The sequence below is a fragment of the Vidua macroura genome, chromosome 1 (genome assembly GCF_024509145.1).
Source record: "Vidua macroura isolate BioBank_ID:100142 chromosome 1, ASM2450914v1, whole genome shotgun sequence".
NCBI classification, from domain to species: domain Eukaryota; kingdom Metazoa; phylum Chordata; class Aves; order Passeriformes; family Viduidae; genus Vidua; species Vidua macroura.
Window position 1 is genome coordinate 94,994,100 of NC_071571.1, and position 23,469 is coordinate 95,017,568.

Below are 23,469 nucleotides of genomic sequence, written 5' to 3' on the forward strand. Positions count from 1 at the left end.
TAGGCAATAATATCTGCAGTGGGCTTTTATTACTGCTAAGAGGGAAATAGCTTTGAGGTATACCTAAGAGGGATACTTTTGAGGTTGAATCCCTCCTGCAATAAGCCAAAGATAATAAATGAGACCTCAAAATTAATTGAGTTTGCTTTTCACAGCTTGATGCTCTCATGCTGTTGGGAGCTGCAGGAGTGGCCTGGATGAGCTGGGAGCAGGGTGACAGCAAGGCAGGCAGGGTCAGGCACCTCAGGGGAGCAGGAGCAGCGCGGGCTGCCAGAGCCCTGGCAGGTGCCACCGTGGGCAGACACAGGGCTGGGCACGGGCAGCGGGTCTGGCCTGGCCAGGAGACACAGCCGAAGCTCCAGCCCAGCCACCCGGGAGGATCCTCAGAGCCCTTTGTCTCATCTGAGCTGTGTCCTGGCAGCCTGAACCTGGGCTGGAGCTGACATTGAACAGGGAACTCCCAGCTGAGTGCGTGGGAAGAGGCTGCAGAGCCTACTGGTGCACTTGGGACCTGGAAGTGTATCCTCGAGCCATTTGTTTTTCCAGCTATTCTTCACAGTTACTGTAGATGGAATTAGATTTTTTTTTTTCCCTGTGTGTTTTTTTTATCCTTGATTCTAGTACTTCAGACTTTCAGTGGGGAGGAAAAAAAAGTCTTAGTAGGCCATGAACACAAATCTGGAAGTACAAGGCAATTTTCCTGCTACTTCCAGCACATTTGACTTCTACAGTCTGTGGCACCCCTTTGTCAGACTGTCCTGGTTATCCTGTTTTCTCAGGATAAGCAAAGTCCATGATTCTCTACAATGGACTGCATCCTAAATTGAGAACTGAACCAAGGTGCAAGGGCCTTATAAACAGATTGCATTATTTACTTATTTCAAAAGGATGCTAGGTAACTTTCTGAGAAACCAGAGACTGAATATGAAAGACTTCATTTTGCCAGTCACAATCTTTGGCTACAGAAATGCTCTTATAGTGCTTACCTGGGAAATAAATGACTTTTTATTTTCAGAGATAATATTAACATAGCTATTTTTCTGTCTATGGAGCACTTTCTTCCTCCTGTGAGTTGTCTGCACAACTTCCTAGGAGGCAGAAAAATGAAAACTTCCTGCTGAGAAAACCAAGGCGGAGTTGTTTTGTTTATTTCTGAAATGGCTTGTGGATAGTGATCCTGCAAACACAGGCCCAGAACCATGAATTGTTGAGCCTTTTGCCAGTGGACACAGGGCTGCTGCACCCAGGAAAGTGCCCAGGTGGAAGCTGTCAGTCCCAGGTCAGTGCAGCACCAAGCCAGGCATTAGTCAGGTTTGCCAGCTGGGATGAGCATGGTGCTGAGGGCTCCAGCATGACTTCTGCTGGCCTTGGGCAACCTCTGCCTGCAAAAAGCAGGCATGGTATCTATCACCTGCCTCCCCGGAGCTGCATCCTAAGTTTGGGTGACCAGGACTGTGTGCTATGTGCATCCTCTGTTTACAGTTGCTGCCCTGTGATAGTCCTTCTGGTGTAACCCATTGAGTTGCTCTCAGGCTCTTCGTGAACTTTGCTAGAAGTGGTGGTTTTACTCATTCTTATGCTTGGTGGGTGGATTGAGAGAAACATACCCAAAGTGCACTTGGGGAAAAAACATGTTTATAGCCTTTCTTGCTTGTTAAAATATTGTGTAGCTCAATCATACTGCCATTTTAGTCTTCAGAGTTAACAGCTCTTTTTGCTGAACATGCGTTCTTCATCACATGAAAAGTTACTTTATATGTACTCAAATAGCAAAATAAAGTTTGTGAATTCTTTTAGTTTCTTTCTTTCCTTTTTTAATAGCAGTAACTCCCACGAACTGGTACAAGGCTTGGTACTGTGCAAGCAGTTTTTCACTCTTAGAATCCTGCTACTGAAAAGCAGATATTGTGTGAAGTACCATCGATCACTGCCGCGGTTTTATACAGTTTGTCACCATTGTTCTTCGTATAGCATTGAGTCACATTTAGCACTGTGGTACAGCTCACAAGTGTTCAGTGTGGGGGAAAAAAGTGTTGGGTTTTCTTAATGTAAAAAACCCCTTCATTATTTATAATCTGATATCATTGATTTGTTAGTGTATAGCAGATATGTCTGATGTGGCCTAGTGTAGATGAGAACAGATTTTTTAATATTTTTAGAAGTGTAGGATGTCATTTATAATGATGGAGAGTGGAATGGAGTTTCTAAAGACCCAGAATAGCTGAGGTTAGAAATATTAGAGCAGGTATCTATAAGGCTGTTCTGACAGATGCTTAGCTCAGAGGTGAAGTGGACTTTTATATCTGGTTTTACATTAACAGGTTTGGGATTCCCTAATAATTTCCTTGGTTTTTTTTTTTTTTTTCTGACTAGGAGCATATTGTTTCTCAGGTAAAATCCCACTGAAATAATAGATGATTTTAAATTGGTGTGTGAGCAGATCACATTTTCTCTCAGTCTATCAAGCACCATGTAAATTCATCTTTTAGAAATGTGGGATTTCATGTTGTAGAAATCCTACCTATGGCCTAGGCTATAGATTTGGAAATCTTGTAATTTTTCTCCCTTCTTCAGCCAATATAGAAATGCTTTTTTTTCCTTTCACGCACTACCTGTATAGATGAGCTTGTAGAATGAAATGGGGAGAACCCTGTTTGTAATTGGGACATAGAAGAGTCAGCAGTGTATGATCTTTGTGTTAGCACAGCCATTTAAATTTCACTGGGAAGGATGATAAATCAAATATTTATTCTTTCAGTGCAGAAAAGACCAACTCCCCAAAGCAAATCAATAACCTGTGGCACCAACCACACAACACATAATGCTGGTTTAAGACAGCTGTGGGCAGATGCTGATCCAGCGGTGCTCCATTAACAGAGCTGTAGAGGGTTCCTGCTGGAAAGGTGTTTGTGAAGTGTATCCTGACAGGATTTTGAAAGATCTTAGCTAATGTGGACAAATGTTGGTAATTCAGAGCAGCAGAAGCAAGTGAGAAAGGGCAAAAGGCCATGCAGTATACTCTTGTCATTGGTTTAGAGGTTGTTGTCTGCTTGTTGTCTGCTTGTACTAGCTTCTGACAGCTCTGAGTGGTATTGGGTAGGGAGGCCTTACAACAAGGAGAGATTCCAGAGGTGAATTCCTGTGCAGAGATAATTTGGAATTTGCTCCACAAGAAGCCTGCCAAATCATGCAGCAGCATGGCAAGGGACCGTGATCTTTGTGGAGCTGGAGCTTGTGGGAGTCAGATAAGCAGCACAGCAGAGTGGTTTGGACAGCAGCTTTGGTCCAGGAACTTTGGGAAGGGAAGGTGGGAGGAAGGACTAGAAACTGCTGGGGGCCAGAGAGGCAGAAAGTGCTTGACAAGAGAACACAGCAGAATGGTGTGACCAGTGCAAATACTATCCTTTCCTTCAGGATTGGAAGTCTTGCATCTAGACATGTGAGGCTGTGGATTCTGTGGCTCACCTTGGAGTGTAAAGTCTTTCCATGTGATTGCTAGTAACATTTCTTTATTCCCTGGTAAATGCCAGTCATTTCTTGCAGGATAGGCAGACAAAATGATTTGTATCCAGCTTTAAATGCCTTCAGTTCATCATCAAAAAAAAAACCACTCATATATCTTTTTTTTTTCCCTGGATCTTTCTTCTAAACATCTTTTTCTCAGCTTTCTGACAGTATTTCTGTGGAATAATATCTCTGCTGTTAGGCCCTGTGCCAATTGAGTCAGTGCAGACTGCTTTAGTCCTTTGGATTCATTGTTTGATTTGCTTGGTTTCAAGTATTCTTCTTTTCTGGTTTTAGGGCTGCGCTTGAGGCAGTTATGAAGAAGGTAAACCTGTAAACCCTATGACAAATTCTGGAATAAGGTTTTCTTTCAATCTGTCTGCCAGGCAGGCAGATATTTTAATCAAATCTCTTATCAATTGTTCAGGCATACATTTGAGTTCCCTTCTGAAAAATATTTCTTTGGTTATCAATTTCTTCACTGAGGAAATCACTTCACTCAGAAGTCTCTGAACAGTTTATGTTTGCTGTTTAATCCAAACTACCTTTTTGGATAAAACTACCTCTTGGGAGTTTTATTGTGTTGATTTTAAAAGTGTAAAGGCCTTGAAATAATTTTTGCATGCATTTTAAAAAACTACCCGCCTTTCATTGCATGTATTGCGATATTTTTATACCCTCCTCTCATTCTGCCACAGCAATTCCATGGCTCTGCTCCTAGGTGTGTGCTGACATTCTCCATTGTACAGCTTCCAGACAAAGCTGTTCTGACAAGTAGGACAGAGCATGGTAGCAAAAATCCCATTCCCTCTGTTCAAGGCAGTGATGAGGGTGCAACATCCTCGAGTGCTGTGCTCCTGTGCCAGGGCCTGCAGAGAGGCTTTCAACTGTGAGAGCAGCCAAACGCATCCTCAGGCAGCTGTGCCCCAGCAGCATCCCTGCCATAACTGTGCTCAGCTGTGATTTCTCTGCTGACTTTGGATATGGCATGTGGAATTTGTCCTTTGAGTAACCTACCTTTTAGGTTTCTCCTCAGAGTTACCAGCTTGATTGTCACCTAAAATCACGTATTATTACACGAAAACGTTTTAAAATCTGGTTAGAGTAAGCATTGCCAGGCAGACAAAAACTAAGATCTGGAGTGCTGAACATCCCTGAAGTGACACATTTGTGAAGCATTTACTGTGTTTTTAAAATTAACAATCAGCTACTTTTAGGCAGAATAACTTTCTCACCATCCATACCAAAGGCAGAGCTGGAACTGCACGTGGCTGCTACAGTGTCCATGAGAGAAAGGGACTTCCTCTTAATGCCAGCATCTTGAACTGGAGGTGAAGCTGGAGACTTGGTCCTCTGCTTCCCCAAAGGGTTACAGAGGTCTTCCACCTCATGGATGCAGCTGATGGTGTGGCTCTTGGCCCCACCGCAGTGGGAGCTTCTCCCACTTCAGATGTCCTGGTCAAGCTGGAGCTGTGAGTCACTGCGTTGCCCCAGGACACAGGGGGCTCATCTTCCACCTCCTGGGCACAGCTGGATATGCAGCCCCCCCTGGGCTTCTGCCCCCCACAGGGCTCAGGGGTACTCAGAGTAATCCATCAGTTTCTGAGATGTGACAAGCTCTGTGAACAAACTCTGTGTGACTGGGAGAAACTCCTGCTCTCTTCTGCTCCTCTGACCTTTCACCATAGGTATTAAGGTGAAAATCAGTTCCAAAGTGAAGATAATGTCAGACAGTGACTAATGGCTGTGGACTTGTTCTGATTGTAAAGAGTTGCAGTTTAGGCAGACTTGAACAACCCTACCCCATCTTTTTTGGCTTGTGTTTGTTTGGGAGGTATGTTTTGTCAGCTTCTGAAGAACTACATCTCCAATTTTATTTTACATATACAAGAATTCAACACAATGGTAAATGGTCTATAGGCTTTTTTTGTGGCCAGGTATTTCCGATATTTTTAGAAATATTGGCAAATATGTGCGTCATACTCAGAATGTGTCATTTATACCATTGTGGTGTACTGCAGAATTTTCTGAGAACAAAAAACCTTATAAAAACTACCACCATAATTCCCCTCACTGTAAATTTTGTAACCATGACTCTCTGGGATCACTTGTGCTATTACAAGTTTCAGTTCAGAATATACTAGGGCAAAATAGAGAAATCAGAGATATGGCAATGTACACCTGAAGGATGCATGAAAATGTCAAGCTTATTGATCATCCTGCAGGTGATTCGCAGCTTCCAGAAACCTGGCTTGTGTTGTGCACTCTTCTCTCTAGGACTGCCATACTCCTGTAATTTGCTTTTTACCTGGACCTGCCCTATACAAGGCTGTATTGGAAAACAAACTTTGAAGTTACATCCTCAAACCAGCAAATCAGTGTGTTATTTTGGGGGCAGTTAAAAACATTCATATTCTCTCTCTGTTTTAACATATGAAAATCTCCTCTACAGTACTTTGGGCTCTGTTTGGGTTTAGTTGGGTTAGTTGGTCCCAGGAGAAGTTACCACACATGAACACTGTTATTCTGTAGAACTAAAATGCAGCTTATAGAAATTGGACTTTATAGCCTTCTGCTGTAAGTAGTTTCCCTGTGGTCACAATCAAACCATGGTTTTTAAAGGTAGCTTATTTGGTTAACTTATTACAAGTGTGTTGTATTCAGCAGTTTATACTTTCTAAACAATGAAATACCACTCAGACACTTAAATCCTGGTCAAGAAAAACACAGCAGTGTTATCAGGCCCTCTTTGGAGGTGCTACATGATGGGTTTTAACAGGAAATTCTACAGATAGGGGTTTTTTTGTCCTGCTTATCATGCTCTGAGCAACTTCTTTGAACCAGCTGGTTCAGTTACTGTCTTCACCTCACTCATTTCACACCAACATTTCTTTTTTTGCTGCTTTTTACGCCCTGTTTCTTTCTGGTACAATGAAAAAAAATTAATTGTAATGTTGGGTACCCAGTTACACTGATGGAAATAGGCTATTTTCCAGTAAAACATAACGGATGTGGAAAATACAATAGACAGTGGAAGTTGTGAGGTCTGATGGAAGCAGTACTCATTTTACCATACTTTGGTGGGGGGGACATATCCAAGTTTTACTACCTAACAATTACTCAGACTCAATGCAACTGAAGCAGAAAAGATGAATAATCAAGCAATCTTTGTCTAATACTAGTCAGTTGCACAATTTTTAAAGAATACAAATGCTGATGGGTCAGCAGGTGATTGAATTTCTCCTCCTTAAGTACATGAAATTGTTTGTTACAAATGATGCTCCAGCTCGCTTTGCTGTGGGAGGTTCTTTTGTGAGATATTTGAGATTAAAACAAACCTATATGTTCTAGTAACACAAAGGAACGTTTTTCTTTGAAACCGGTGGGTGGATAAAATTCGTTGTTGAAGTTTTTAAAAACCTCTCTGCAGGCCGTGTGGAGAATTGCTGCGTGCTTTTCATAGATTCCAAATTTCTGCCATAGCAAGTCCCACTGGTTTCAACCACAGGCTCTTTTGTTTTCTGTACTCGCCTTTGTAGCCCTCAGCAAGTGGAGGCAACGCCAGAAGTTCTGGAAAACAAGAGCGAGAGGGTGCGAGCCAGGCCTACACTGCTGCATTCCTCTGCAATGGTAGGCCACCGTGTGGGCTTGGTTTCAGCTCTTCATTGTGAACCAGAGGCACGGGTAACCAAGTGCCCAACTCTGTGAAAGCATGCAGAGTGCAAGGCAGTTTCTGCAATCAAGTAATTGGTTTTAATTACAATATGAAGATCAAATTTTTTTCTCACTCAGGGGATGCTTTTAGCTTTTTTAAAAGCCTCTTTTTACTTGTTTCTTTTCTTTACCTGTCCTCACAAGGAAACCTGTCCTTCACACACCCACAAGGCTGGTAACAGTCCTGAGCCACTTTCTCTTTCATAGTCATAGAATCATTAAAGTTGGAAAAGACCTCAAAGATTGAGTCCCACCTTTGACTGAACACTACCACATCAACTAAACCATAGCAATAAGTGCCACATTCAGCCATTCCTTGAACACTTCCAGGAATAGTGACTCCATCACTTCCCTGGGCAGTCCGATTCAATGCTTAATCACTGGTAATTTCTTATGAAGGTGTACCACTGAATTGCTGAAATACATGCATAGCCCATTAAAAAAGACAACAGAGAGGAAATTAAGGACCATGCAGTGACAGGTGATATGTAACTTAGGCCTCCCAGTTGGTTTCTTGTGTGTTGAATTTGATATGACTTACACAGTAGGTTTAAAAAAATATCTATTGCTCCAGTTCCTATGGTTTGAAACACCTTGCTGACTGCTTTGCTTTCATCTCTTTCTTTGACATGGGCAGAATGAACTGCTGAATTTCTTCAGTAAAAACACAGAGGAGAGAGTTCTTAAAGGCATAAATAATACAGGGTGTACAGGTCTGGGGAAGGTATGATGTTCTTTTTCCTCCATCAAGTCTGAAACCTGGCTCCTGGAGTGCAGCCCCTCACAGTGGGTAAAGGGATGTTAACGCATTTCAGCCTACAGTAACCACATATGCTTCCCATTAATATCCAGACTTTGGGCATGGACTCTGGGTTATTACTGCACAGACTTGGAAGTGTTTTCACATCTTTGACATGCAGATGCTAGGAGTTGTGTGTGCCTTGGTGAAAATACAGAAGACTCCAGATATATCAAAAAACTCTGACTCGGACAGTATTGCTACTTTTTACACACTTGTACCATAAAACTTAATTGCCTTCAGCAGAATGATAATGCTGAACATAAGCTGTAATTAATATACAGTTTATTTTTAATTTCCAATTTTTATTTTGTAGTCATTTCACAGAACCAACCCTCTCAAATCATGAGGTTGTCATCAGAATCAAAAATTATGTGCTGTTTGCTGATTCACAAAATAAGATTTAGGCATGTTTATCAGAGTGCCACCATTGTCATATTGCCATCTAGATGTCATATTGCTGTGTGTTTTCACCTAGTCATTGATTGGTTGCATTATGGTTTTACTGGGTAGTCAAAAAAGTCAGTATAGTTACCCTACCAAAAAAGAGACCACAGCAACAATTCCCCACAGTGCCAGTACCACCTTACAGGGATCCTTTTCCAAAAAATGTTGGCTTTACTGCAGAGCAATGCTTAAGGGATGTATTTATCATGAAGCTGGTACTCTTGTAACAAGCAGTGGTTCACAGTTACATATTAAACCCTTTGGGATGATGAAGTTTAGCAGAATTAAGGGGAAAGAAAAGAAAAGAAGGCTATTGATTAACCTACTGAGCTTGCAAAATTAATATTACTTATTAATACTACTACAGCAAATTATTAATTTTCTGGCTTTTTGGGAAGAAGGTTCCTAGTCCTTTCAGGAGAGATTTTACTCTCTTTGCTAGTAAAATAGGTAATACTTGTGAATGGATGCCAAAGTATGTCAAATGTTCGAGAGTTTGGGGTTTTTTTAATATTTTAGATAGTATCAGAACTAAAGTGAGAGGAATTGCACTTATGTTTTCATACTGTAGTAGTTAGTGTCTGAAAGAATTTACATTCTCCTATGCAATTTGCAGTTTCTTCCCTATAATTTTTAGCATAATTTTATGCTAAAAAGTACATATTCCTATTCTACCTGAGTGAATGCAGTACTTTTCTTTGAAATAGGAGCATAAATAATATAGCTGAAGTGTCAACTGCAAAGGCAGGTGATCCCATAACAGGATGTGAACTACATTTTCCCCCTCTCCATCAAATGTTTTTGTGTTTTCATGTGAGCTCTGCTGTAAGGCCAAACTCTGCTACCTCAGAAGTTGCTCTTCAGCAGGAGAGGACCAGGGAGGGCTTGGAGAAATGAGATCTTTCACGAGTCTGAAAGAAACTGTGCCAAGACTTGGGTATTAGCAAAGGTCTAGCAATTAATAGATCCTATTTGACCTATTAAATTTTGGTCTGGCATCAGCTTATAGGGGGCATAAGGCTTTCTGCAAAGAACAGCTAAGAACTGGTATTCCATGAGGTACCAGGGATTCAGGAAAAGCAGGATTTGTCAGGCACGTCTTGCAAAATGTTAAGTGGAACTTTCATTCACCCAGCCACAACAATGTAGTCTAAATGTCTAAATCTATGTTGTGCCTTTACCAACAGCAGTGCAATAACTTTCAGCTTTCATAACTTTTTAAAAAATTTAGCGCAATATATAAGTAAATACTGGACCAGGTGAGGTTTTTTTCACCTTTTACTATATTTTTAGTACTAAGTTTTATTGTAAGGAAAGTTATGCCACAGCAGACCCCTTATTCACTGCTTCAGCAGATCAGTGTAGAAATGTGCTCAACTCGTCAGTGGAATGGAAACACCCTCACAACTTTTATTCTAGTCAGTTAAGAGCTTTATATGCTGTAAAATATCTAATGAGAGAAGTGAGGGAGGGAAATTAAAGGAGTGCATGTTATGCTTAGCAGGTGGCTTCTCGTTTTTGTGGTGGTTTAGTCTGCAGCTTAGTTAGCCCATAGAAAAAGCCGAAGTTCTTGTGCAGAAAAATACCATTCCTTCAGTTATGCTGAAGCTATAGAGAAAATTTGCCTTTGGGTGGAATTTCTTTTCCTGAAAGTGAACAGCTTTGGCAAGGCGGGAGGGAGGAGAGCAAGCTGTAATGGAAGTGATCTCTTGGCTAAGTGCAAGTAGGAGTGCTAAACTCATGTGAATCTGCATCATGAGATACATGGACACTTCTCTCTGAATTCACTGTGCTAGAAAATGGGGAGAATATTTGTGTAAAGGGTAAATGCACCAGCACATCATTCTGGTTGTGTTCAGAGCTATGACCAAGTGTTTGTTTCACAATTATATTGCATGACATCCATTTCAAACATAAATATTTGTCCAAAATTGATTCCCAACTGTTTGATAAGCATCAGACAAACCCAGTAATTAGGTCTGTGAATTGAAATGTCTGATGGCATATTGCCTTCTAACCATATTAGAGAAGTTAGGCTAAGAGCCATTTTTTGTCTGCAGTGTCTTAGCATAATGAGGATGAATCAAGCTTTTGAAGTTCAGATTTAACAATGCAGACATAATTCTTTCCTGTCTCCCTGAATACTTTTGTAGTGAAGTCTAATGGCTGTGGACATTCTATTCTGCTGTGGGCTGTGCTGCAGTAAAAGTCCAAACTAGGAGTTGGATTGTTGTGAAATTATCTCAGCACAGAGTTGGAACCCAGATATCCTCAGCTGCAGCATGTATGTAGTGATGTTTTTTCTCTGGCTTCTTATTCTTTAAAGTGCCTGATATTACCACAAGTGTTATTAGAAGCCACTTGTTCCAAAACAGTGGTCTCAGCCTCTTAAATAATGCAAGGCAACCTATTACTAATACATTTGTCTTACTGCTATAGCTTACCAGAGATCTTGAAATCTCAGCTGTGACAAAGTTGATTAATTTCTAGGTGTTACCTTTTGTTGTTCAAGTAATTAAACATAGATGAATCAATTAAAAAGTCGGATGTTTTAACCAATATTTTATTGTCAGCATTTCAGTAAAAATACTGAAATAAACTTAACTCAGAATTGAGGACTATACTGCATTGCATTTCACTATCCAGTTGACATTTATAGAAAAGAGAGGACCTAAAAAGTAGAAAAGAGAAAATACAGATTATATTTCATTTACCAAAAAACAGTGCTTTATATATAGAGATGACTTAAGCTAAAACAAAAAGTTGATTTAGAAGTTCAGTAATTTCCATCTTCATCCCCTGAGAAAAGGAGGCCAAGAAAAAGGAAGTAAGTATAATTGATCACAGCAGCCTGTCGTTATGATAAAGGGTATTAAATATTCAGTGTTACAAAGTTGATTAATGCACTTTCTGGCATTTGTAACAAGTAAATAATACTTAATTCTTTAGATTTCATACAAATATTTAAGCTGCTGTCATGTGTAATCAATATTTGCAACATGCTGTGACTGTTGATCTAAGCCTCTCTTGAACCTAAAGTAAGGTAGTGTACTTCAGCTTTTATCAGCTTCATCTTCCCCATTTGTTTTACAGCATTTGTAGAGGGAGCAGCAGTAGGAATGTGAGAGGAATTACAAGTATCTGCAAGAAAGCAAGACTGGAAAGGAGTGGGAGGAGATGAAAAACTTGTAATCTTTTTTAAAACTCTTAGCTTAACAATGTCTTTCCAGGCTGTCCTCTGTATGGAAGAAGACTGCAGACTGCTGTGCCCTCAAGGAGGGACTGTGATAGAGCAGCCCTTCCAAGTACCCATGAGAAGGATATTTGTATCTGAGGTCTCTCTATTGGAAATTGTCCTTTGCATAGAACAAATTTCTGTGGTTGTTGAGAGGAGTTGTTTGAAGCATTGGGCTGAGAGGTCGCAGCCAGTTAGCAGCTTCGGGAAAAGAGTTATTTTCATTCTCAAGAAATGGGATAAACTATCAATGTCTAATTAAGCTCCAAGGCCACAGTAGTTTTGAAAATACTTAAATGGGACCTAACTCCTATTAAGGACAATGAAGGATTGGATTTATTATTATCTCGTTAAAAGCACCTTTGGACTTTCTCTTTGATTTCATTAGAAGAGTGCTAAGAATTTTTGTCCACCTATATTCATCTTTTTGAAAGTCACTTGGAGGCTGGTTCCCTCTGGCTGTTTTTGGGCTAATGTGAGGAGGTGCTTTTCTTGTGCTGTCATTTGTGCAGCTCTCAAGGACCATATGCACTTCCATATAAATAGAAGATATTTCCATAGCCTTCTAGTTAATGCCTGTGGCAATGCATCCTGCTGTACTTCATTTTACAAGGATTAGCAAAAAAGTGCCTAGGATCTCTTCCTCCCTGGGCAACTTCCTCTTGTACAAGTGTTATGGTACAGGTGGTGTGCTCTATTTTAAGAAAGAGCTTCATCTCCCAAAGAAAAACAACTTTAAAAAATAGTAGCTAGACACAGCATTTACAATAGGTTTTAATAAAAGTCTAAATATTTGTTTTTAAATTAACAAATGAGCATACATTTATATAGTCCATTAATTCTGGATGTCCTTAGGACGTTATTAAAGTGATCTGTCTTTCCAAATGCACTGGAAGACTTTGATTAGTTAGCAACAATATTAACAGTATCTCTCCTACGTGTTTTTATATATTAGAGAAGATACAAGCATGAAGAAAATTTAGAGGCAAACTTAAATGTGTGCTTTCACTTCTGAGATAAAGCCTCCAGAAAGATTCATACTTTATAGCTCTCTGCATATGCATTGGGAGAAGCTACTTTTGTGGCACAAATACCCTTCTTTGTTGCTTCCAATACCCGTATTCAGTGGCACAAAGAACAACTGTTGTAAAAAATATTAGTATGCAGATGCTCTGGTGTTTTGTTAATGCATTTAATTAAATACAATAACTCTTTTGTTTGCTTTTCTTTTTCTGTCCTTGAATGGTTTTGTATTATGGTATAGAACCTAGGCTTAGAGTCGCTGTTTAAAATGTTTTGCAGTTTCAGAATGTGTCACACATCCAAGTTAGTTACTTTTCTTTTGTTCTATTAAGAAAGTCATTTGGGTATGTTAGTAGTTTCTGATAAGTTTGAGAGCGTCTTTTCAGGAAAATTCAAAGTTGCCAGCAAATATTGTCACCACTAATGAGGTCTTCAGTGACAGTTAGGCACTGGTTAAATAATTGTATTCCTGAGAGACTTTCAGATGTTTTAACGTAAGAAATTTTTCTTGATCATATTCTAGCTAGTTTTCACAAAAGAAATTTTAAAAATGCACAGCAAAACTGCACTTTATGTTTTTATATGAAAAACTGTAGCAATAACATGATTGAGCAATTGTAACCTATACACAGGTTTTGCAGAAGCCATCATTACTGTCTTGTGTTGTTACCCATAAAATTATTTCAAAATTATTCTCAGCCTGAGAAAAGGTTTCTTTAGTGCCCTGTGGATGGGTGAAACCATATGAAATGACTGTGTCAAGTCTAAAATGCCTCTGCTGAATCAGCAAAGTACTTGAGCCCAGAGTACTTTGAAAACACAGCAGTATTTGCCAGATCCTGTCTCCGCCATGGCAACAAGGACCAAATCAAATGAGGATGTAAAAAGGTAATTAGGAGACCTCAAAGGAGACCTTAACTAACTTATTTCTGAATTTCTGAGCCCCCTTAGCTCCAAAAGACATTTCTGACACAGAGTGTGTAGGAGGTGTCTGTGCTGAAGGTTGCTCCTCAAGCAAAGACCTACTAATAGTCTTTAGGTGTTCCTTGGAGATAAGTCATATTCTTCAGTGGGTGCAGTTTCCTTTAGAACAGTAGGAGTCATGGTAGACCATAAAAACCTCCATAAATCTTTCTGTCACTGATACAAGGAGCTACTACAGGGGAAGGAAGGGCTAAGTGTGTTGCAGCTGATGCTTCTCAGCTGCTTTACCAGGTGCATCAGAACACAACTGTGGAGAAGGCAGCAGGCATTTTACTTACCACAGGGGTCTGTCTTGACACCTTTCTTGGCCAAAAAAATTGTCAGTTGCTGGTAATTTTTCTTGTCAATTCTCACAAGCACTAAATACAAATCGGACAGTTTTGCCTTAGGCCTTCAGCATCAGTGCTAGGACATTGTACCCGGAGTGCCAGGATCATCATACATGGACAAAAACTGTCATGAGAGGCCAAGCAGAAATTGCAGCTTAGTGCTCTTTTTTTTGAAATGAGGACAATTTCAATAGTGGGGCAGAAAAACCCTTCCCCTCACTGTGCTTGTTTGATCCACATTGTAGTTACAGTGAGGGATTCCAAATGAGGCCATAAGCTCTGACATTGTGGAGAGGGAACGTGCACTTGTGAAAGCACAGATCTGCAATGTCACTGTAATTACTTTTTTTCCCCGTTTTGGAGAAAGATGACATAATTAGAGTTGCAGTCCTCAAGGGAAAGTACAGGAATTCTGATTACTCACTGAAAGCCTTCTCATCCACAAGCCTTCCATGTAAATGAAGTTAGTTTCAGTTATGCTTCAAGTAAGCTATCAATCTATTTATAAATGTGTTATTAAAAAAAAAAAAAAAAAAAAAAAAAAAAAGAAAACCAAAACCTACAAACACACACACAGAAAATCACCTAGAACTACTGCAAATTTGTGTGAGAACATCATTCTGGTTTCAGTTCCAAGATAACTTAATGTTCTTTAAGGCTGGAAGAGAACATAGTTTCATTACAACTGCACATATTAAGGGTTTTGTATGAAATGAGCATCTCAAGGCAAGGGGAAGAAAGCAGCATTGTTCCAGGGCTGTTTTTCACAGGCCTGTATTCATATCTCATCCTTGTTGTTTGCAGGAGAGGCAGATGTGAACCAGAACAATGGGACCTCCACGAAGAGCCCAGCGGTGACAGACTCCAAAGGCACAGCAGACCCGAAGAATGCCTGGCCTGAGGCCAACCCAGCTGACAGGACTGGTCGCCCCCACTTGATCCGCCTCTTTTCCCGAGATGCCCCAGGAAGAGAAGACAACACCTTCAAAGATCGGCCCTCAGAGTCAGACGAGCTACAGACCATCGAAGAGGACAGTGCAGCAGCTTCAGAGAATTCGGATTTGATGGCTTCACAAAAACGCTCCTCTTTCCGGCACGGATCAAAACTGGCATCTGCGAGCACTATAGACCATGCCAGACATGGATCCCCACGGCACAGAGACTCGGGCCTGCTTGACTCGCTGGGCAGATTCTTTGGAGGTGAAAGGCACGTTCCCCGGCGGGGCTCGGGCAAGGTGAGCTCTGAGGAATAGAGAACTGCAAGGCTACAGCAAAACACAGTACAATTAAAGAGGAAGGGTGGGTCTGAAAGAAAGGTCTCGCTGCTATAAGGCAAGAGTTGAACTAGCCAGCGGGATGGTACTTGTAATATAATGCTTTGGCTTTAAACTGAAAACAGCAACAACAAAAAAAAGCAAAGATCTGGGCAACAAGAGGAGCTACTCTGGGTAGTAACACAGAGTATTAGAAATCCAGGGGGCTCTAGAAACATTACCGGGAGGGATTTTTGTGGGCATTTAATGTGGTGTGTTGTATGCATTTCTATGCTGTGCCATTTAGAGAAACTTCAGTTTGCTTTTGTGTCTTGTTCTTAAATATTTGCAAAAGGGAGCTGGATAAGAGCACTAAATAAATAATAAATGCAAGATGATCTCTACATATCTTGGCACTAACTGAGGGACAAACTTGGAAATAGACATTAGAAAAGGAATTGTAGCCAAATTCTCAGCCTGCTTGTGCAATAATATGTTTAAGGTCAGTTGACAGCATTGCCGGGGAGATGGCTTGACAGACATTATCCTGAATCCCAGGTGTACAAAATAATCCAGCTGCTTTATTCTGACAAGTCCAAGCATTTCATATTAGAAATTGCATAACGAGCCATTTCTACACTATCAATTCAAAAACAAGGCATTATTAATTACATTCTTCCCTTTTCCAGGATACCTGCCTCCTCTGATAAATTATACAGCTGGCATATTAGTTCACTATTATTCAAGTGGCAAAGTTTAAGATGTTTTCACTGTACCTTTTGCCACGTAAATGATAAGTGAAGTCTTGTGTTTGTGTGTCCACACACTACATAAGCATTCAAATGGAACTGCTGTAGGGCTGTAAAACTTTTCTTTTAGCAGAATTTGTTGTAGTTGCTTAAGTTGTGTGTTGCAGAAAACAGCATTCATAGTTGCTGGCTGAGCCCAAATTTTTGAAAATCCTTTGACAATCTTTGAGGTCTATTCAGTGTTCCAACTTGTGATCTGTGCTGTATCTCAGTGCTGCACTGGGACAGGACACAAATTGCCCTGTGGTGTAAAACTGATGTGTGGTGGTCCCACAGCTGTGGCTGTCAGTGGCTTTCACAGCTCCACACCTGGAAGCACAATGTGTAATAGCCCTTCCCTGAAGAGTTGTTGTAATGTAGAGACCACTGGACGAAAAATACTCAAGAAACTTAAAACCAGAAGCTTCTCACACTTAACGGGTGGTACTGGCAAGCTGGATGTTTCGTTCTTTTTATTTCTCACCTTTACCAACTGGGGCCTGTATTGCTAATGACAAAGATTTAGCAGCCAGGCATTTTTTTCTGTAGTAACGTTTCTGTGTGTAATGTTCCTGTGCGTAATGTTCATAAATGCCACAAGCAGTTGCTGTGAGCATGAAGAAAACCTTTTTTCTTATTGTTACTGCAAATAACAGAGACTGTTCCCAGCTGCTATTTTCTGGAATCTGGTTGGCCAGCTCAACTCTTGCTGTTTTGTTCATGTACTGTGTTACTCGATGAAAAATAGTGTATGAAATGTTCTTTGTACACCAAGGCAACAATACCAAAAAGTTAGATTCTGCATACAGAATATACAGAGGTATGTGCATTCCTGCTTGGCAATAAATCAAACCAATCAACTCAGTTTTTAGGAGTAATGACTAAAAAATGTCTGAAAGCTGTACAAAGTCTGTATTTTATCCTTTGGTGTGAACATGATTGCAATGATTCTCTATAGATTTTGATGTAATTATGTATAAGAGGACAGGAGATCATGTCTTTTATCTCTGCTGTAAAATGCTATTTTGAAGAACTTAAATGTCTGCAAAACAGAACAGAATTATGGACAATTCTGACTTTTTTTACCAAGCAGAAGTAGTTGTTTGGGATTTTTTTTTTCCCCTTAAGAACGACTACTTGTAGTGTTACAGAGTCCTGATTTGCAGATCTGAGCTGGAAGCACAGAGAAGTTGAATTATTTTGGCAAAAGTCCATCACATTAGGACTTCCAGTGCCAAAGGATCTCTAGCACTCTTCCACACAATGATAATATTGATGTACGTCCTAGAAAACATTCCTAGGAAGCTCTCTTGTGGGAGGGCTTCAGTGTGGCAAGTACTGAGCAAGTGGCACAGACAGTCATTTCAACTATTATTTATTTAGCCTCTGAAACAATGCCTTTTGGTTTCTTGTATCAAGAAAGGCTTGTGGTGTCATTTATTTATACAAGAGTAGACGGAGGAAAACTAGATGGCTCATTCAGGCTTAAACTCTAAACAGTTGTTGCCATTTGCTGAATTTTTTAGAGGATCACTGATAGATGATGAAGGTGTTCATGGACCAGCCGTAATAGAGTGAAGTCCCTTGGCAGTATTCCAGACTTTACTAAGTAAGCAGGTCTTTGGTAAATAAGACACCACTAAAAGCACCTTAAAGGATGAATTTCAAAGGCTTGAAAAGTTCCTAGAGCTGCACTGTTTATCTGCTTGCACTTTTTTCTTTCTTTATTTTAAAGCATTTCAAAGCAATTCTGCAGCTGCCTTTCTTGCAGTCTTCCTTTTTCAACCAGCCCATGCCTCAGTGGGAGCATCTCAACTACCCACACCAGCAAGCACTGGAATGCAAAGACAACACTTGCTCTTTGTACAGATTTAGGGCTGACATTCAAGCAAAACACATTATAAATTCTTTGTGGAGGCATTTTCTTCTTGCATCCATAGCTAAGAAGTACATAAATGAATAATATTCACTATTGTGTCCAGAAAGGTGGGGTAGGAACAATGCTGGGACTGTTTCATGGCCTCCTTTTCTCATGTGGAGCAGGTTCTCCCCCGCTCTGCAATTCTGAAGTTAAATTGCATGGGAGTTCCATGGGAGTTGTTAAAAATAGAAATACTGGAATGTACAGAAATACTCCTTTTCCTCTAAGGGGCAGCAAGTGCATTTGCCATTTTTCCCCCAGTCCCATCAAGATTTTGGATAGCTGAATCTCAATTAAAACCAGCTTGAATTTTGTACTTTTAAGAAAAACTTTTAAGGTAGAATATTTGGAACAAAACTGTTGTTGTGCACAGCTCAAATTTAATCGTATTAAAAAAGAATTTAAAATTATGACAGAAAGAAACTGTGGTGCAGACATTTTAAATAGCAAGTAAGAGAGAGTAGCATAACCATAAATTATTTCATTTCTAATCTATAGAATATTTGTCTAAGCAAGTTTGTTAAAACAATCAAATGTTCTTTGTGCCTCCTAGATTCTGAGCCTGTATTCAACTTCAGTATGTACTGATGGCTATTTTGTTTCTTTGATGCAGTTGTTTATGCTTTTGTAATCCTTTGTTTATGATTTTATTTTTTTTCTACTAAAGTTTGGATTGTGAAACAAGAATTTTTCTGTCCTGGTTTAACATTTTGCATTAACGTACTAAACTTTAAACTACACTTGTGACACAGATCAAGCAAACCAAAATATGTGAGTGACAGTAAATAATAGGTGAGGCAAGACTTAGTGAAAGATTAAATCAATTTCTTTTTTACATTTTGCTTCAGTTTTTTATGCAATCTTGTAACAGTCTCCTGTTGCCTGAATGAAGCCCTTGCTTTTGTATTTCCGTCCCAGTTTCTATGTATTTGAGTGCAAGAAATATGGAATGTAGAGATGGGGCTTCGCCATGCTACAGACAGATACAAGGCAGGAGCAGCACTGGGATGAAGTTCTTCTCAACTTGAGCAGAACCAGGGTTTGGGATCAGCATTTCTGAATCAGCAGTTCCAAACTCACTCCTGAGCTAAGCAGTTGCTGGAGTGGGGATCTACAAAAAAGGTTGAGATAACCATGCACAGGCAAAAAGTTTAAGAACCACAGTTTTAAATGATGCCATGGAAAGATAAATTAATTAGAATATTTTTTCTTTTTTTTTTTGCACTTGAACTCTATTCACATTTCCTGTGGAAGCTTTAATGTATACTACAGCACCATGAAGAATTTGAAAAGCAGTTAAATCAGTGCTAGTCTGACTAGTATATGATGTGATTTAAGTAAATACTTACTGTGATTTTAATTTCCAAGTCTTGAGTTTTCAGGGAGTGGTATTGCTTGTGATACACTGTTTTGGAAAACCTGCTGTGCAAGCAGTATGCTTGTAAAAAAAATGTATAGAGTTTATAGTGGTTGTAACAATAATCTTGTTTTAATCTTTTGCTTTTTATGTGCTTTATGTATTCATTAAACTGTTTACATCACAAAAACCAGTGTACTAATGATTTAATTTATTTTAAATGCTTTAATCCATTAACAGAAGCTGCAACAAACTACTACTTGTACATGACAGGTTTTTAGTTCACTAAAAGTCTGCGTGTCCTTCTGCAAAATTCAGTTAGAACAGTGCATTGGACAGAAGGGAATGGAGAAGTTTCCTTCTGGAAGGAAAGGGTAGGCTTTGAATAACCAAAGCTCCTGAAGCTGATGTTCTCACTGAATGATAATGGGAACTGAATCTGGCCTCTCATTTGTAGCAGGTAGTAATGAATGATGAATACCTAAAAATTAATTAGTGTAACAGGACTGCAGTCTGAATCTCATTTAGCTTGTGCAGTGGTAGAACCTCAGACTACTTTAGATCTGCCTGGTTTTAAAAAAATCACCTGTACAAAACAAGGAAATAACAACCGGTGAGTACACACACCATGTGAGAAGTGAAAGGCCTAGGAGCCAACATCATGGGACTGACTTTGATGTGTTCATTTGACACCTGTATGACCATACACATGTTATTTGTGCCTAATAATTAACACATTATTTAATGCACTGGAACTTGCATTTTCAAGGAAGTTACTGCTTGAAGTAATTATTACAAGGTACTAGATGAGTTTGGGAATTGAACTAGGTTAAATGCTTTTTAAGTGGTACTTCAAAGTGCAAGCATTAATTTTGGTAAAGTATTAGTGATGCTTTGTGCTCACCTGACATCAGCTGCATGGCAAGGTTTGTTTAGAAATGGGACAAAGTATTTGGGGTTTGCTGATTTGTTTTACAAGTTAAAGAGGAGATCATGTCTGCAGAGAATGCCTGTGTGCTTTGCTGCTTTTACTGTTTTTTTTATATGATCTTGTGCTTCTTACATTCAGAAATGTATTAGTAACATGTTCAGGCTAAAGTACAAATTAATCAACTAAAGCATTTGAAGGATCTCTGTTTCTAATCACAGCAAAAGGTCTCCCCCTTTCATTAAACTTCCAACAGGATCTTTTATTTCAGTCTTTGCTTGACTATTTCTAGAGTCTTCTATCCACTAATATGATACAATAGTTAACAGTAGTATGTGTAAGTTGCATGCAGAAGAGCATGAAAGTTCTGTAGAAGAGCTCCAGGTATTCTTTCGAGCACTTGGTGAAGTTTAAAGCTTGTGGTGCTCTTTGCCTGGACCTGAGCCTGATGGCAGAGCTGGTGGAGGGGCAGTGATGGCAGCTTTGGGATCTTTTGGTGGGAATTGGCCTCAGCTGTTCCCAGCCATTCCTCTCTTGTTCACCTGCATGGCCCCTCAGCTCAGCTGAGAGTAAGGTCTGGATTTAATTTTAAAACCATATATCAGAGGGGGGGTGTTTGTTTAAGGAAGTGCAAGGGCCAGGCAGGGATGTACAGCCAGGGATGGTCAAATAAAGCTGTTAAAAATTTAGCACAAGGATGTTCTCTGCCTAAGAACAATTTAACGTTTACTTCTCTGCAGATGAAGCAGTTTGATAAGTAAGAAATTGCTTTATATTAAAATCTGCTGTATTGTTTTTTTCTATCACATTCCTTGCAACTGAAGAACTGCATTATCCTTAGCACTTTCCATCCTAGAATGCCAAAATAAATTACTGTACTTCAGCTGTTTTCAGATTACACAATGGTAAATGCTGCCAGAAAACCAGAGCAAAAGTTACTACTTTTTTTGTCCCTGACCTTGTTTTGTACCTCTGTCATTAGTGACATATTGCTGGCTTTCAACTTCTTTACTGATGCAAAATATCTCACCATGTTCCTGAAATGGTCTCCATTTAAGACACATTACACTCCAAAGTTACTTGTCTTCATTTCTGAGCTGCACAAGAAATCGTCCACTGCCATTTTCAGGTGATTTTACTGAATTCTTTACAAATCAATTAAAAAATATTGGTAAGGAACAAATCTTTCCCCTTTTACTTATGATGCATCTACTTCTCCATTTCTGATACATCAAACAATTAATGTACTTTGGAGTTGTACTGAGCTATGAGCCTCAGGTTTGGAGTTGTCCATCTTCCCCACTTTATACTAACAATATTATTGGAAATTTTACCACAGTATTTCTTTCAAAGAAATATCCTATTAACCATGCCATGTCTAAATATTTCATAATAGTAAACCCTGCTTGATATTACACTCTACAAGTTATGCTGAGACAGGCAATAGTGCTTTTAACAACCTGTATGAGAGCTTAGCCTGTCACTTGCTTACCTATTAAAGGCAGAAAAGAAATAGAATTGGGCCAATCCCTCAAAGTTGAGAACTGATCAAATATTTGGTGGGTGGGTGAGTGCGTGCAATCTGAGATTTCCAGAAATCAAGGCTGTAGTAACATTTTTCTGGCCAGCAGCTATAAAGTGATAGTGTACACCTGGTATTTATAGCTTTGTTTTCTAAATAATTCCCATCTTGCTTATTGTATTACCTTCATGACTACATGAAAATATTAGGGAACAGGACATCTAAAAATTGTATAAATTACTGCTTTCTTACCAATGGCCATACCCATACCCCATAATGTTACATTGTTTTGCTGTAGCAACACCAGCAAACAGATGCATCTCCACCAAATATGCAGGTGTTCAGTAGAAACTGATCATGGTGAATACCAGCGCAGGATGCCTTCCATATCTTGCCCATGTACAGTAAAGTCCTAAAGGCTGTGAAGTTTGGTGGTAGCAGAAGCTACTTGGAGAATACCTACTAGCCAAAGTCTTTTTTTTGCTGGAATAATGATTCTCAAACAAAATCCAAAACAAATCTAGCCAAGAAAACCCCGACCCAAACTACGGATCATTTCAACAAAGTTTAATCTATGTCATTGATACCATCTTGAACAATAACAGAACAATACTGAGTATGCATCAGAGACTATGTCCAAGCAGATAAAGAACTTCGATCATGAAGAATATTTGAATAAAATCATTCATGCTAGGCAGAAAAAATGCCTCAAAAAAGCCAAGTCAAATTAAAGCACTGGCTTTTGCCTCTGAAACCATTTATCAAGTGTCACAACAATGGAATAAACGGGACACAGGGAAAAACCCAGAAGGTATGATGGCACTGGTCTCCCATTTGGGACCCATCATGAACCAGAACTCTCCTGAAAAACTGCCCCCATTCTTCTTTTCTGCCCAGTAATTCTTTTACCTGCTAATTTATGAACACTAATCATCAAGGCACTAAGGGGTAACAGGGTTATGGAGAAATGTGGTTCTGGATTATTGATTGGCACCTCTCTTGATTGGGGAGTGTTCTCCACTCTTTCCTTCTTCTTCCTTGTGTTTCTTACTCTTCAGTCATCTCTGCTCACTGCCATGTTTGTTATTCCTGTCATTCTGCTAAGAATTCTTCCTCTTTTTGTTCATCACCTATTTCTAGACAAAGATTGATCTCAGCACCAGCCTGAAAGGCAGAATCTCCTGCATTCTACATCCCTCTTCCTGCCAATTCTCCTCTATACCTTTGAGCAAGTAATTTAATTTCTGTGTTAACTTCCACATTAGTAAAAATTAACAGTACCATTACAAGAATGTGTGGCTCATCCTTCCTAAAGTGATTTTAAAAGCCTGCTGAATTAGGTAATTAACTATAATGTCATCACCAGATCAGCTAGTGGGGAAGACATCAGCATTCCCACTGCCTTTGGTAACAGATCAGCAAGTCATGAACAGCCTGGGACAAACACTGCCACCAAGAGCAAACTGCTGCCTGGGTTGTACGTGAACAAAGATGGAACCAACACCACCACAGCTCTGACTGAGCAGTGCATGCTCACAGAAGTTACATTCCTCCCAGAATAAACATGGAAAAATACATCCCACATGGGCTGTGTATTCTGTTACTGCCTGGTGAGAGCTGGGGTAGCAGCACAGGAAGGTTCTGATGAAGTGTCAGCCATGCCCA

At 39.7% G+C, this 23,469-nt stretch overlaps 1 protein-coding gene across 3 annotated transcripts in view; it reads left to right on the forward strand.

Moving 5' to 3' along the window:
- MBP (myelin basic protein) overlaps positions 1-23,469 on the forward strand; it is an 82,823-nt gene that overhangs the window by 48,904 nt on the left and 10,450 nt on the right. For 2 of the 3 annotated variants that reach the window (XM_053984588.1, XM_053984597.1), the window contains exon 3: positions 14,840-15,270. In XM_053984588.1, the coding sequence (XP_053840563.1) occupies positions 14,840-15,270 (431 nt within the window). Of the gene's footprint in view, positions 1-14,839; positions 15,271-18,550; positions 18,575-23,469 lie in introns of all 3 variants that reach the window. The other variant, XM_053984579.1, reaches the window with a different exon arrangement.